The sequence below is a fragment of the Athene noctua genome, chromosome 15 (genome assembly GCF_965140245.1).
Source record: "Athene noctua chromosome 15, bAthNoc1.hap1.1, whole genome shotgun sequence".
In the NCBI taxonomy this organism is placed as follows: domain Eukaryota; kingdom Metazoa; phylum Chordata; class Aves; order Strigiformes; family Strigidae; genus Athene; species Athene noctua.
In genome coordinates, this window is record NC_134051.1 from 19,314,853 (window position 1) to 19,328,451 (window position 13,599).

At 56.6% G+C, this 13,599-nt stretch overlaps 1 protein-coding gene across 1 annotated transcript; it reads left to right on the forward strand.

Annotated features, from left to right (window-relative positions):
• Positions 1-8,658: 8,658 nt before the first annotated feature.
• Positions 8,659-13,160, forward strand: AQP8 (aquaporin 8). Its single transcript, XM_074919712.1, has 5 exons — positions 8,659-8,912; positions 10,638-10,764; positions 11,498-11,712; positions 12,661-12,795; positions 13,118-13,160. Exons 1-5 carry the CDS (start codon positions 8,659-8,661, stop codon positions 13,158-13,160), a joined length of 774 nt encoding a protein of 257 aa, XP_074775813.1.
• The last annotated feature ends 439 nt before the right edge of the window (positions 13,161-13,599 follow it).

Here is a 13,599-nt window from a genome sequence, read left to right on the forward strand (position 1 = left end):
GAAAGATGGGTCAGATTTGCTGACTGGGCCACAGTCCAGTAAAAGTTTACTTCTCAGTTCTGCTGATGTGGTTTCGTGCTGCCCAGAAGCTTGGCTGTTGATACCTGAAGCATGGCTACTCTGAAAATACTGACCCCTGATCTTTTTAACGTCTTCGCAAGTCCAGGCCTTGAGCTGTGTGAAATTGTGAACACCTGATCTCTTCCCTGACAGTTGCCTTGGACTGGGTGGTTGTTGGGATGGGTTGGTTTGTTTGTTTTTCTTTGTTCTACATTTGAGGAGAAATGAAATAACTGTCTAAAAGAACTGCTGTACTGCAGGTGCGTATGGAGGTTGGGGTTCTGAGGTGCTTGTCTCACCTTCGTGCCCCGTCGCCCCCATGCAGTCCTTTGCCCAAAGGCTATTTCCCCAATCTAAATCTTGGTAAGTCTTCTATTTGGATCTTCAAACTTTTTTGGACTTCGTCAGTACTGCATCTTGGATTGTGCTGCGGACCATTAAGTTGCTTTTCTTGCTTTTAATGAGCGTATAGCATACGAGGGCCTCCCACCTACAGATGCTCTGACTCACAGGAGAGCTTTGCTCCTGTGGGGTGCGTGCTGTCTTGCAAACTCACTTGCTAGATCAAAGACGTGGTGTTATGAAAGCATGACTACAGGTTGGGTACTTTACTGGTTTGGTTCCATTTTGCAGAAGCAGTGAGGTGCTCCCGAGATGGACAACAGGAAATGTTTTACTACTTCCACCTTCACAGTGGGCTGCAGCGCTTGGGGGGACGGGGTTGAGCTGGGACCTGGTGCTGTTTCAGGTTCCTTTTGCTTCAGGTGAACTGTGGTAATGGAGTTCGGGGAGTTTTTTATCAGCAGGATCAGTGGTTTTGGGGAGCAGGCTGAGAGCTGCCCTGCCCTCACAGCCCGCGCTGGAGCTGCCCTGCCCTCACAGCCCGTGCCAGGCTATCGCAGAGGCGGTTCCCTGGTCTGGGCAGAGCCACGTGAGCAGGGTGGCCCCACAGGCGGGCGAGCCCCTGGGCACGCAGCGTGGTGCTGGCGGCCGTGCCAGCGCTCCGCAGCCGCCGCGAGTCCGCCCTCGCCGCCCCTCCAGCCCCACCCGTACCCGACTGTCCTTGAATCTCGCCCGTGTTCTCTCAGGATTCCCCTTCTAGCCTGTATAGAAGCTAATTCCTCCTGTATTCACGTGGATGCAATTTCCTTCATTGCGGTTTATGGAGTAAGAACTTATTAACGGATGACAAACCTCTCGGTATCGGAGACTCCTCAGTACGGCTTTGACCATCTGGCTCTGCCTCTGGTACTCTTTGATGTTCTGCTCCCTGATCTCTGGCCACAGACAGCTCCGATCTGACTTGCTGGCGTTAGCATTACCTGGGTTGGGTACTGCACAAGCACCCGGTGAGAGATGGTGTCTGTCCTGAAAAACCTCTTGGTTTGAATTAACATGTATCAGAGTATCTGAAAGAGCTGAGTCAAAGGTGCTTAAATATGAAGATGGGGGAAATGAGACAATGTGTAGTGTCACATATCTGTTCATAGCTAAGTTTGACAGGTTACCTGACAGTTAATGTCTCTGTTAGTAAGAATCAGGAATTTAAAAAAAAACCAACAAAACCACCACCAGAAAAACCCACCAACAAACCCAAAGCCTTACAACACCCTCTGCACTGCAGGAGTCTTCTTGTGCAGTGACTAATGCTTGCTCTGTGGCAACAAGACTATCCTGCTGATTTTCTTTTGAATAAAATGAATGAATACCTAGTGCCATAAAAGCCCCGTCTCTACTATCAATTTCATTTTGGCAAGACCCCCTTTGAAAGCATATTCCTTGAGCCTCCTGTACCAGATCTTTGAGTGGGAGCCAAGCTGAAGTCTTACCTGCTCTGGAACAAGCAGATCTGTTCCCCTTGAACTGGTTGACATTAAGATGCAACCACTGAGCTGTTGTGTTTTCCGTACAAATGGGCTTTGAATGCGGCTCCCTACAGGAGATGGGCCCTGTGCGCTCGCAGTCTTTTTTGTCTTTGTCGTAGTTTAATCCTCTCTGTGCTTGGAAATGATGTCTCTGCTAGCATGAGGCACATACTGGTGGAATTTCTGCTCATCAGTTTCTATTTTAGGTCCCTGTATAATTTGTTCATCTGAGGAAAGCACTGAAGAACACGGCATAGGAGCAGAGCTGGTGCCGTGGGATGAGAGGCACGATGGTGCCCTGTTTGCTCTTAGTCTGGATGAGTCTGACTTTCCATCTTGCAGCTGTTCAGCTAAACGGTTCAGCGTCCCGCTAGGAGAAGGGGAATCATTGCTGCAAGAAGTCTTCAAGAGAAGTCTGTTCTAGCTCAGTAACCAACCGTGGTGAAGAAAGTAGGTCACCTTGTGCTTCAGGGCTACAACACGATCAAAGGAATTTGTGATACCTCGGGAGCTGGTGGGGGGAGAGCGGGTGTGGGCAGTCTTGTTCTCAGGATCACGCTAACTAAAATAAATAAATCTTCCATCTCTCTTCAGGGAATATTTGGGTTTGGAGATGGTGCTGCTGAAACAATGCTACTTTGCTGGAAAGCCACTGGCTGAAAAGGGTTGAGAAACGTTTTCTAGGCAGGAGAGATGGTCTTTGCCTTGTGCTGCCGCTCGCTGCGGTTCGCGTGACCCTGCCTGTCGGCAGCGGCTCCCGAGCTGCACGGTGAGTCTCTGCCTCTCGCCTGCTCCCAGCCCAGCCTTTTGCCTGCGTTATTTGTACTGACAGTACAAGAAAACTCATCCCTGCAAATGGTTTGTATAAAGGAGGGGGCAAAAAAAAAAGTAAAAATCATTGAAGCTTGCCTGAACTGCAAGGCGAAGGTCAGCTGTGTTGCCCCAACCAGCCAGCTGTGGTGCGGGAGCTCGGCCCTTCCCCTTGCCACCTCCTGCCCCGGGCACCTTCCCTGGTGCTCCCAGGGGTTTGCTGGCCCTGCCTGCAGGAGCTCGCCGGCTGCCACCGACCCCGTGCTGCCTGACCAGGCTGGGGGCCGGGCCGGGCTGGGGCCGGCCCCGGGTAAGGGCACAGCCTGGCCTCTTGGCCACTGGGTGTCTCAGATGGGCCCTGACTTTAGCTCTGGTCCGTGTCAGAGCCACACCTGTGTCGTTCTGTTGAAGATCCCTTCGAAGTACTTGAATAGTTTCCTCTTTCCTACTGAACGTAGGGATTGTGTCTGTAACAGCAGGAGCTTTGGGGTCATTGGTAGGAAAAGTTCTGGAAGTCTCCCATGGTGAGGAGACGGGGATGTTGCTAACGGGTCGTGGAGCGCCTGCCAAGTCGCGTCTCCCCGCCGTCCCTCCCGTTCCGCGGCAGCTGGGCTGTCCCTCCCGTGCGCTGTGCGTGCGGGGAGCAGGGTGACGTGGGACCTGCGGGGGGGACGACAGCCGGGCTGGCTGCGGCCCTGCGGCCGGCTCTGCAGGGAGCCCCCCAGGGCTGGGCTGTGGGGGGCTGCAGCTCCTGCTGGGGGGCCCTGCCAGGGACCGTGGGGAGCGGGAAGGGGCAGCAGGGGAAGGGCCTCTGGTCGTACTTGCTGTTCTGGAAGCAAGATGCTGTTAATCCTCTTTGCTTCTCCCAGGGTCTGTGGTTATGAAGGATTTGCACAAGGAGGCTGCTGAGCGCAGTTGTCATGGCAAACCGAGGGAGTCGGAGCACGTGGTCCTTGCCTGCCTCCGAGACTCCTGTCACAAATTCTTCCCGACAGGTACAAGAAAATCCTCGTATCTGCTCCTGGGTGTTGATCCTCGCTCTGTCCAAGCTTCAACCACAGTTTAGGTGATCGCACTTTACCGTGTTCCACCCACATTAGCCATGCCTGAGCACTGCCTACTCACTCAAAAGATGGATAAAAGAAGTCCTCTTCTAGAAAATTAACTTATTTAGTTCCTTACAGAGATTACCCAGCTCTAGGAACTGAATGAAAAGCAGTTGTTAGCTTGGTGCTTAGCATCCCAAGCTTCTCTGCAGAGTTACCAGTTCCTCATTTCAAGCTTACAAGATTTTTCAGGTCTTTCTGCTGCTGAGGCATGGAGAAATGTGGTTATTGAGGACAGAAACGCTCTGTTGTAGGCTCCCCGCGACTATCCCAAGGCCGACAAGTGTTGGGTAACTGCAGGGAGGACGCACACGTGTGTATGGGACTAGCAGCATCCGTCCCTTCTTTGAGAGCTTGGTGGATTTTAATGTTAAATGCCAGAATTAAGGTCTGAGTGTGGCTTCATCCTACTGGTTATTTTCCCTTCTCAAAAACCAGTCTACTCTGTGTGTGCAGAACTGACCCAAATCTGTCCCCGCGTTCCAGCAGAAAGCGGTAAGTCTGTATTAAGAACCCTTGGAAATTTCCATCTGCACTCGAGCATTACGGTAGCAATTAGAAGTAAAACTATTATGCAATATGGGATCTATAAATGGGCAGAGGTCAGCTAACCTGTGTTACTGCTATGAGCTGCAAATAATTCTGCAAGTTCTCATTCAGTAACAGTTGTGTAATCATTGAGACTATCAGTCTCCAAGATAAATACGGTAAAGATAAGGCAGTGTCAAATGAGTTGCCTTTGCCTTCTTTATTGCTTTTTAAAAGAGCTGACCACGGCTGCTGGCTGCGCTGGGGTCTCTCCTTGCAGCAACACCATTGTGCAGCACCGAAATACGTTGTTGGTAGCTTTTTTTATAGACATGCAGTCGCAAGTCTGTCCTATGAAATGTGCTGGCACTGATTCTGCAGAGACTCCACGTACGCTCAAGTCCCACACTTCAGCATTGTTCAATGTTAATGGCACTTGAGCTTGTCCTTCAGTGTCCGCTGAAGTGCTTTTTTGAGTTTGGGTGGGATGGTTCGTATAGAAAAGCAAATGAAAGGTTGCGGATCCGTGGGATGAAGCAGAGAGAAACAGAATGAAACATTGCTGGGGGGGGGCTGGATAAAATAGGGCGTTTCTGTCCAGGTAGATGGAGATGGGAAATGTTCTCTACGGTTCCTAAAAAGGATCTTTTGAAGCTGTTGCTTGTTTTGTACCACCATTTCCTGTACTAAACTAATTGACACAGTTGCTGTTGTCATTTATTTAACAAATCGGTGCAAGCACAAACAAGGACAAAAATAAGCGTCTGCTAATATGAACAGATTTATCTGTTCTCATCCCCACGCCTTTTCCCACGAGCGTAGTTTCTGTCAAGCTTACTCAGTAAACCTTGGTGCCAAGTATTTAATCTTATCCGTGAGGGGCAAAGGGTGCTAAGAGCAGGGTGGTTTTCTTTGTGTGTTAGGGGCATCTCTAAAGAAAAGGCAGGTGCTGGAGCAGCCTCTTCTCAGAATGACAGTGGAGTAACGTCGGATTGCGATGGAGCTTAAATTAGGTCTGCAGCAACCGCTTATTACGTGTTGGGGAAAGCGTATCCTGCTCGAGAGCTGTGAGGGCAGGGAAGTCACAGTTCAGGGTAAGCATATGAGAAATCCAACACCACCTCTGCCAATTCGTGATGATAAATATAGACGATGTATATTGCTGCTCTGATTGCATGGGAGAGTCCAGGCAGCCCCGTGCGTGCCGAGATGATGCTGTTCCCTTCGAGGCTCGGTGGAGCCCTCGGGCTGGAGCTCCTCGCTCTGCCCGTGCTCCTCTGGCTGGCAGTGGGACTTCTGACCACGCTGAACACCTCCACGTCCCTTTGTCTTGCAGCTCCTCTGGCGCTTCTAGTGTAGCACAGCTGAAAACTTGGGGTAATTCCTACATAGGTAGTTTGTATTTTTTCCTCCCGCGCTGCCAGGGCCCGTCCTGCCCCTTTGCTGGGATGAGTTGGTGATGAGCCAGGTGGCTGCTCGGCCTCGTTGTCCATCAGGAGGTTCAGGTGGGATTTACGTGCTTGAGAGCACTTCAGGAGCCACAGCTGAAAATAGCATCCTTATTTTATTGCTTTGGGTTTGTCCCTGTATTTGATGTTAACTTGGATTATGTACAGGGAGTGTTATTTTCCCTTGTGACCGCCCTCACGCCGAGGCAGTGGTTGGAGAGCAGCAGCATTCCCCAAACTCCAGCAAGGAAGGCAAGAGACTACCCGCTGAACTGCTCAGTTAGCAGCACATCAGCCACGGCCCTGCAAAAAATGTTTTCGTTTCCCTAATCTTCCAAAACAAATCAGTCAGTGTTTTGCACAGTGCTGATATTTCCCGAGCCGGTTGCCTCCAGCGGTTTTTCCGTCAGTGCTGCGTGGCAGCCACGGGATGCCCAGGCAGTGCTGGCGGGCACTTGGCTGGAGCTCCTGCTGATGGGGGGGAAAAAGGTCCCTCAAGATCACAACATTGGGTCCTGTGCTTAGCAATAATTAATTCCTTTGTTGCCCGAAGGCAGAGCATTTCCTCTAGAAGGCTCGGGCAAACATCCCTGCTCCCTGAAGAAAAGCGGTAAATGTTTAAAAGCCAAGGACATGGAGTTAATCTTCACTTTTGGGCTGTGACCCGCCAGCGCTCCGGGCGCGATGGCATCGCCGGCAGCAGCGTTCCTGCGCCGTGTCCGTGGCAGCAGCGGCTGGGAGGGGCCGTTTGCTGCCTCTGCCCTGGCCGAGGAGCGGCAGAGCCGTGGGCTGGTGCCCGGGGCTCGTCCACGCCGCTGCCCGGTGCTGCCGGTGGCCTGGGGCCGCTCGGCCGCCTCCTGGTGCGCTGACACGACGGCAGCAGAGCTTGTTCAGCGCTTTGAGCTGCTGGGGGGAAGCGCCAGGTGAAATCTGGATACGTGTTACACTGATCTCTCATGAATACCCCAAAAACCAACTGAAATGTGGATTCCTTTCGCCCGAGTTAATGCCTCCAGTGAAACCCTGGGCTGGTTGTGCTGGGGGCTGTGGTGACGGATGGATTCGATGTACCCGGGTCCAGGTGACTCTGCTCTGTGAGCTGATGAGGCTGGGTCAGGTTTTTTCCTGTTCCACAGGTCTGTGCAGGGGGTTCAGAGAGGAGCCCCAAAGACCAACCAACCCCAGCACTCACTCTCCGTATTCCAGTGATTTCTATAACCTGATGCCAAGACCTTTTGTCTGTAGGAACCAAGCTCTTGGGAGGGGAAACGCGTTGACAGAGGCTCGTTTAGAGGTGCCTGAACTGGGTTTCCCTCAGAGCTCTGGCCCAACCCTTGTCTATCGTGTGGCCAGCAACAGCCCTCCCTGGGACAGGCAAGTGGAAATTTCCTTCCCATCCCCAGTGTCTTGTGAAAACATCATAAAACATCCGTGGTGTTCTTTACCCTTGCTTACAAGAGGGGGAAAAAAAAATAAATCTATAAGCCCCAATCCTTACTTACCCACTACAAACACAAAACGTGGCAGGCAATTGCTCAAGGAGGTGAAATGCCACAACGCTCGTCTCCTGCGGGGTGGGTTCTGTCCCCGCTCGGGCCCGATCCCTCACGGGCTGTGGGGAGGTTCGGTTTGAAGTGTCTGAGCAACATCAACTTCCCCAGCTGCTGGTGGGTCCCTTTGGCACCCTGGCCAGCAATCCTCCGTTTGAGAGCAGGGCGAGGGGAGTAGGGGCCCCCCAGCTTGAGGAGCCCTGGGCAGGATGAGGGTTAAGGGCTCAGGGAACCAGCTTTGGCCGTGGTTCAGGCAGGCTCCGTGGGTAACTCAAGGCAAATCGGTCACTTCACCGGCTCTCTGGGCTCTGTAGGATTTTTCTTTACCTGCTCTCTGTGGGGATTGCTGATACGTCTCTCCACGCTGATGCTGTCTTTAAGATTTTAAAGGCCTTTAAGCGTTACTGACGTAACACAAGTTAAATCCCATGTGTGTGCCATGCCCAGCAGTACCAACGTTGGGCAGTTTTTGGAGGCGTCTGCCCTCCACACCTAAGCCAGGACACTGCTCCGAGTCCTGGGCTGGCTGCGAGGGGCGCCAGCTTGCCTCCCCCAGTCAGGGTGATGCCTTCCTTGGGGTGCAGCCTTCCCCCCCTGCTCCTCCCGTGTCCCCTCCCACACATGTTTTGGGGCTCTCAGCTGCACCGTGCTGGGAAGGGCTCTTGTCTCTTGTGTTACACCTGGCCTTAGACTTAGAGCTAAGCCTTGGCCAGGAGTGAATTTTTTCCCCAAGGAGTGTTTTTTCCCTCCCTGGAGCTACACGAGGCCTTTCCCAGGGTGCCCTGGCTGCCTGTGTGCCCCCGTGGTGTCAGGGTCCTCCCGGCATGTGCCACCTCTTGGCACCACAAGCAAGTAAAAGCCACCCGGGGAAGGCTCCAGCTGGGCTTCGTGTAGGTGCTGGCGCTCTGGGTATCTACATGAAAGGGATCCCATCCTGAGCCTTGGCAGAAAACCCTAAAACAACAACAACAAAAACCTACAGAAAAAAAAAAAAAACCACCACCCCAAGCCTTGAACCAAGGAATGGCAGTGATAAAGAGCTTTTATATTCCTGGGGGCTGGCCTATCAGCTTTTATTGCCCCCTTTTTTTTTTTTAAGCAATGCAAATCCAATCCATTTTTTAGAGCCTCCCATCCACTACCTCTTCACACCGGAGCGGGGAGGGTGCCAGCCTTCCAGCAGGACACGCGGGGTGCTCCATCCCTGCACCAGGACCCCTCAGAAGCAGCTGCATCCCCGGTTTCTCCAGCCCCTCTGCAGGACGCTGCCTGCTCTGCTCCTGCCCTGCTCATGGCCGCTGTGGAGCGTGGTCCCCCGCTGGTGAAGGAGGTGCTGGACATGGACATCCAGTCCAGGCCCTCGCAGCCCCACTGGTACGAGCGCTACGTGCAGCCCTGCGTGGCCGAGCTGCTGGGCAGCACGCTCTTCATCTTCATCGGCTGCCTCTCGGTGGTGGAGGACACGGGGGGCACGGGGAGGCTGCAGCCCGCCCTGACACACGGGCTGGCCCTGGGGCTCACCGTCGCCGTCCTGGGAGACATCAGGTAAGGGGGGGGTCGGCCCCGGGGGCTGCGCCTGCCCCCCCAGCCGCCACCCCTCTGCACCCCCCCGCCACGGTTTCCGAGCGTGGGCAGGAGGAGATGCTCGGGTCTCCCCACACGCTGCCGTTAGGATCTTTCCTCCCCAGATATTAGTGGCTGCAGGAGCTCCACGCTGCCATCGAGCCTCTGGGCTAACGGCGCGGCTGCTTTGGTGGTGGGCGTCCGTGCCACCTTGGGCCTGGGGGAGCTCGCTTGGCTGTTGAGTGTAACTTTTAATTTTTAGCCCCTTTTAATAAAAATGGGCAAAACTGAAGTCAGCTTTTCCTTCAGAAAGCTGAGATGTTTCCTTTTAAAAGGATGTCAGAACAAAACATTCTGACCCGAGCATGCTACTCCCCTGTGTATTTTCAGGTGAAAAATTTGGATTCCATTTACAAATGGTTTCAGTGACTCAAAAGCAACATTTAGACAAACCTGCTCATTGTTTGACGCTAAGATGTAGATTTATCCTGAAGGAAGATGAAACAGTCCCTGTGAGGTTTCATTCCCTTCCCTCCAGTCAGCTCTGCGCAGCCCAGGGACGGGGTGGCTCCAGGCTGTCCCCCCCAACACGCCGGGCTGGGACACGCACCCCGCTCAGCCGAGCTCGTGTGTGAGCCCTGGAGCCCGGAGCAACCTGACTGATAGTTTATCAGTACCTGATTGGGAGGGGTAGTGCTGTGGGGTGAGGTTTGACCAGCTGGGACTCACAGATCAGGGTGCACGGGCTGGCAGTGCCTGTTACACCCCAAACCCTCTGCGCAGTGAAGCCGGGGGTGAGGGGAGCAGCGTGGTGGGGCTTTGTGATGAGGGGCTGCAGAAACATCTCCGGGGTCCCCCGTTAGCTCTGAAGCCCGGAGCCAGCTCAGGGTCCTGCGCAGGGAGATGTTTTAGCCTGAAGTCAGGTTTTAGAGATTTGTGTCTGGAGAGGAGCCTGGCTCGGGATGCTCGCGGGCAGGGGGGTGGGTGCTCTCGCCACGGTTTATTTGCAGACACGTCCTCCTTTAGCACCCGGGTGCCCACCCGTCCCGGGGGTATTTGCAGCCACAGCCCTGCCCGGCCGAGGCGTTTGGTAGCCTCAACAGCACTTCTTGCTCTGCTGTGATGGGTCTTTAATTACAGGGGGAGAATAAGATGTGATTATAGTTCCTAGACACTCTGACTCATCGGCTTCACCAGCAATTATTATTAGGGCTGATTGGTTATGAAACTTGTTCGTTAACACGTGGCTTGTGGTAATCTGTTTTAATTAGAAGGTACCTGAGTCTGTCTTGCATGTGGCCTTCGAGATGAATGATTTGGGTCTCGTATCGAGGTGATCGCTGGCTCCTGCTGACCCTTCCTGGGGCCGTGGAGGGCAGCACGCAGGGATGTGGAGAGACCAACCTGCCTGCCCTTGCCCTTACATGGAGCAGGGGCAGATAAACCCCGAAAATCCTGGCAGAGGCCTCAGCCCTGCCTGACAGCACTTGTCCCCTTCCCTGCCGCCCGGGGACGCACGTCCCAGCAGGCTGGGTCCCGGCTCCATCACTGCTGTGGTGTAACCCCCCTGCACCGGGGCTTCGGTGCCCACCGCACAGCCAGGGGACACCCCCTGTCCCTGCTCCTTCCCTGGAAACGCCTGGGGGTCTCTGGAGTGGAGCCCCCCCGGGGGTGCACCCCGCACTGACGCTTCTCTCTCCTTTGCAGCGGAGGCCACTTGAACCCCGCCGTGTCCATGGCCATGTGGCTGGTCGGCGGGCTGAACATCACCATGCTCATCCCTTACTGGCTCTGCCAGCTCTGCGGGGGGGTGCTGGGAGCCGGCCTGGCCAAGGTACAGACCCCCGGGGAGCCTCTTTAGCCAGGGCTAATGCTGGGGTGCAGGGCCCCCCCGCTCTGCCCAGCCCCGGGGTCCCCAGCAGCAGTGACGGGGAGGGCGGGGGGGACTCTGTGCATCGGTTCTGCCTGTCACTAGGAGCCCTGATGTCTCAGGAGGTGACGGGGCTGTGGGGCTGGCCTGGCGCTGGGGGCCGGGGCGCCCCGTTCCCCCTCCCAGGGCTTTCGCACAGCTCGCCCCCCGCGCAGGCTCGGGTCAGACGTGGGGATGCCGCCTCTGCACGGCGCTGGGGCCCGGCTGATTCATCCTCAAGGGCAGCTGCTCTCCAGAGTCTGTCATGGCGGGCTGATCAGGCCCAGAAGGATGCTCGGGACCCCGCAGCTCCAGCCCCTTTCACCCGCGGCGTTTCCCTCCGCTTCTCAGGGCGCTTTTGGATTTGCGTTGGGTGCTGCCCGTTGCCGTTGGCCGCTTCAACCCCTCCCCGGGCAGCTGGGTGAGGCTCATCCCGGGAGAGCCCTGCCTGGCTCATTATCTCTGGTGATGCTAAGAGCCTTCGCTAATGAGTTTATATTTGCCAGGCGCTTAGGCTGGCTTTCAGGAGGAAAGTGCTGAGATTAGCTCCTCTTTAACCTGATGCTACACCCACGCTCTCCTGAGGGTGAGCACATATGCCCGCTAAAGGCCACAATATGGAGCGTGTTGGGCACAAACCGGGCGTCCCCCCGTGCAGGCCGTGGCGCCGAGCGAGCGCTACGTCAACGCCAGCGGAGGAGCCTTCAGCAGCATCACGGCCGACGAGCAGATCCCCGCCGTCCTCGGGGGCGAGATCGCCATGACCGCCTTCCTCATCCTCGTGGCCTGCATGGGCGCCGTCAACGGGAGGACCAAGACCCCGCTGGCCCCTTTCTGCATCGGCTTCACGGTCACGGTCAACATCCTGGCAGGGTGAGCGCACGAGTCCTCTCCCCGGGCAGGGGTCAGGACGGGACCGCCGGCTGCGGGGAGGGTGCTGAGCAGAGCCCAGGGGGCGGCCCCAAGCCCCCAACATCGGTCAGGGTCCCCCCGCTCCCCAGGGGCGCCCGTGCCCAGGGAGGGATGTGGCAGGACCTGTCGGCCTGAAACGGGGGAAAGCCGAGCGCACCACGGGGGTGGCAGACGGGCCCGCTGGCCCCTCGGCTATTTCTGGGGAGAGCCACGGGGCACAGCCCGGCCGGGCACGGGACAGGCCGTGGCCCTGGAGCCGGGGCAGCCTCGCCGCGGGCTGATAAACCCCAGGGGCCGTGTTTGCCGTGGGAAGCCCTGAGCGAACAGGGGCTTTGTCCCGGAGCCCGCGTGTCCCCGCGGAAGCGCTGCCGGGCCCAGCAGCGAGCGGCCTGGGCCTCGCGCCGCCGCCATGCGAACCGAGCGCCCGCGGTTATGAATGTTAATATTGTTTAGTTAAGGCAGTGCCCCCTCTAGCGGGATCCCCGGCTCTTATTTAAACACCGCACGAGCCTCCTGTGCAAATATTTATCTGTTGCAGTTTTCTTTAATCTGTAAACGCCGTCGTCTCTCCTGCCCCGCTCCGCTGCCTGCGCGCGGCACAGAGCTTTCCCTCTTTAAAATCCCGGCTCCCGGCAAGCCCCAAAATAGACTCGGCACTCGGGTTTCTGCCCCACGCGCCGGGTTTTCCTCGAGGGCTCACAAAGCGAAGGCTGGTGCCCACTGGCAAGTGGCCACCTGAACCTGCCGACCACCCCGAGCGGGGCCAGACCCCCAGAAAGGCGCCCGGGGGGGTACGGTGGTGCCCAGTGCCCCCACCCAGCCCGTGCATCGCCCTGTCCCGGCAGCGACGGGGACGGAGCTGCTCTCCTGTCCCGCAGGGCTGATGCGGCTGCTTGGTTTTTCTTTCAGCGGTGCCGTGTCCGGAGCCTGCATGAATCCTGCCAGAGCCTTCGGGCCAGCGCTGGTAGCAAACTACTGGGACTATCACTGGGTTTACTGGGTAGGGCCCATGGTCGCTGCCCTCCTTGTCAGCGTGCTGGTGAGGTACGTGATGCCCCTGTGGTGAGGAGAGCGGTGCAGGCTGACACCCCCCTTCCCACCCCCTGCCTCCCCGGGGCTCTGCCCAAGGCTGCGAGCAGCCGCTTTCCCAGAGAGAGATCCAAGGGTTGAAGGCTCCTTCCCCTTCTCCTTCCCGTGACAGGGCAGCAGCAAAGATCCAACCCGCGCCCAAACCCGCGTGTTTGCTCCATCCGCGCCTTCTCGCGGGGTGAGCCCGGGCTGGGGCTGTCGCTGTGTTTCTGTTGCAGCCTTGCAACAGCTCAACCGCTTCACCCCGAGTTTTCTTTCTCTTTTCACCTCCCCAAAGGCTCCTGCTCGGTGACCAGACCACCCGCCTGTTCCTGAAGTGATGCCAGGCGTGGGGCATCCTCAGCAGCTCGGCACAGCCCCTGCTCCTCGCCATCCTGCCTCCCCCCTGCGCCTCCCCGGCGGTCCCCGCGCCGGAGATGCTTCGCTGGAGGCTGTGGGGAGGATGAAAAGCAGCCCAGGAGCATCTCCAGCTCCGCGGGGCAGGGGGTGAGAGCTGCCCGTGCCCCGAATGCCCTGTGGGGAGCTTGCCCTGCCCCTGGGAAGGTGGCGAGAAGCCGAGTCAAGCGGCCATGCCCAGAGCCCACGTGCCACTGCCCGCCAGCACTGGCACTAATCGCTTTCTAACTTCTTCCTGGCGCTATTAATTCCAAGGCAGGTGGCTCCCACTGCTCTGGCACGCGTGTGGCGGTGGGTGCTGCGAGCCCCCGGGCCCTGCCCCATGCCCGCTCCTGCGTTTTTGTCTCCCATTTGAGCATCTCT

Excerpts from the sequence above, each read along its gene's own strand:
- AQP8 (XM_074919712.1), top strand. The coding sequence starts at position 8,659 with ATGGCCGCTGTGGAGCGTGGTCCCCCGCTGGTGAAGGAGGTGCTGGAC. Across the intron at positions 8,913-10,637 it reads GCCGTCCTGGGAGACATCAG|CGGAGGCCACTTGAACCCCG; the intron begins GTAAGGGGGGGG and ends TCTCCTTTGCAG. Across the intron at positions 12,796-13,117 it reads CTTGTCAGCGTGCTGGTGAG|GCTCCTGCTCGGTGACCAGA; the intron begins GTACGTGATGCC and ends ACCTCCCCAAAG.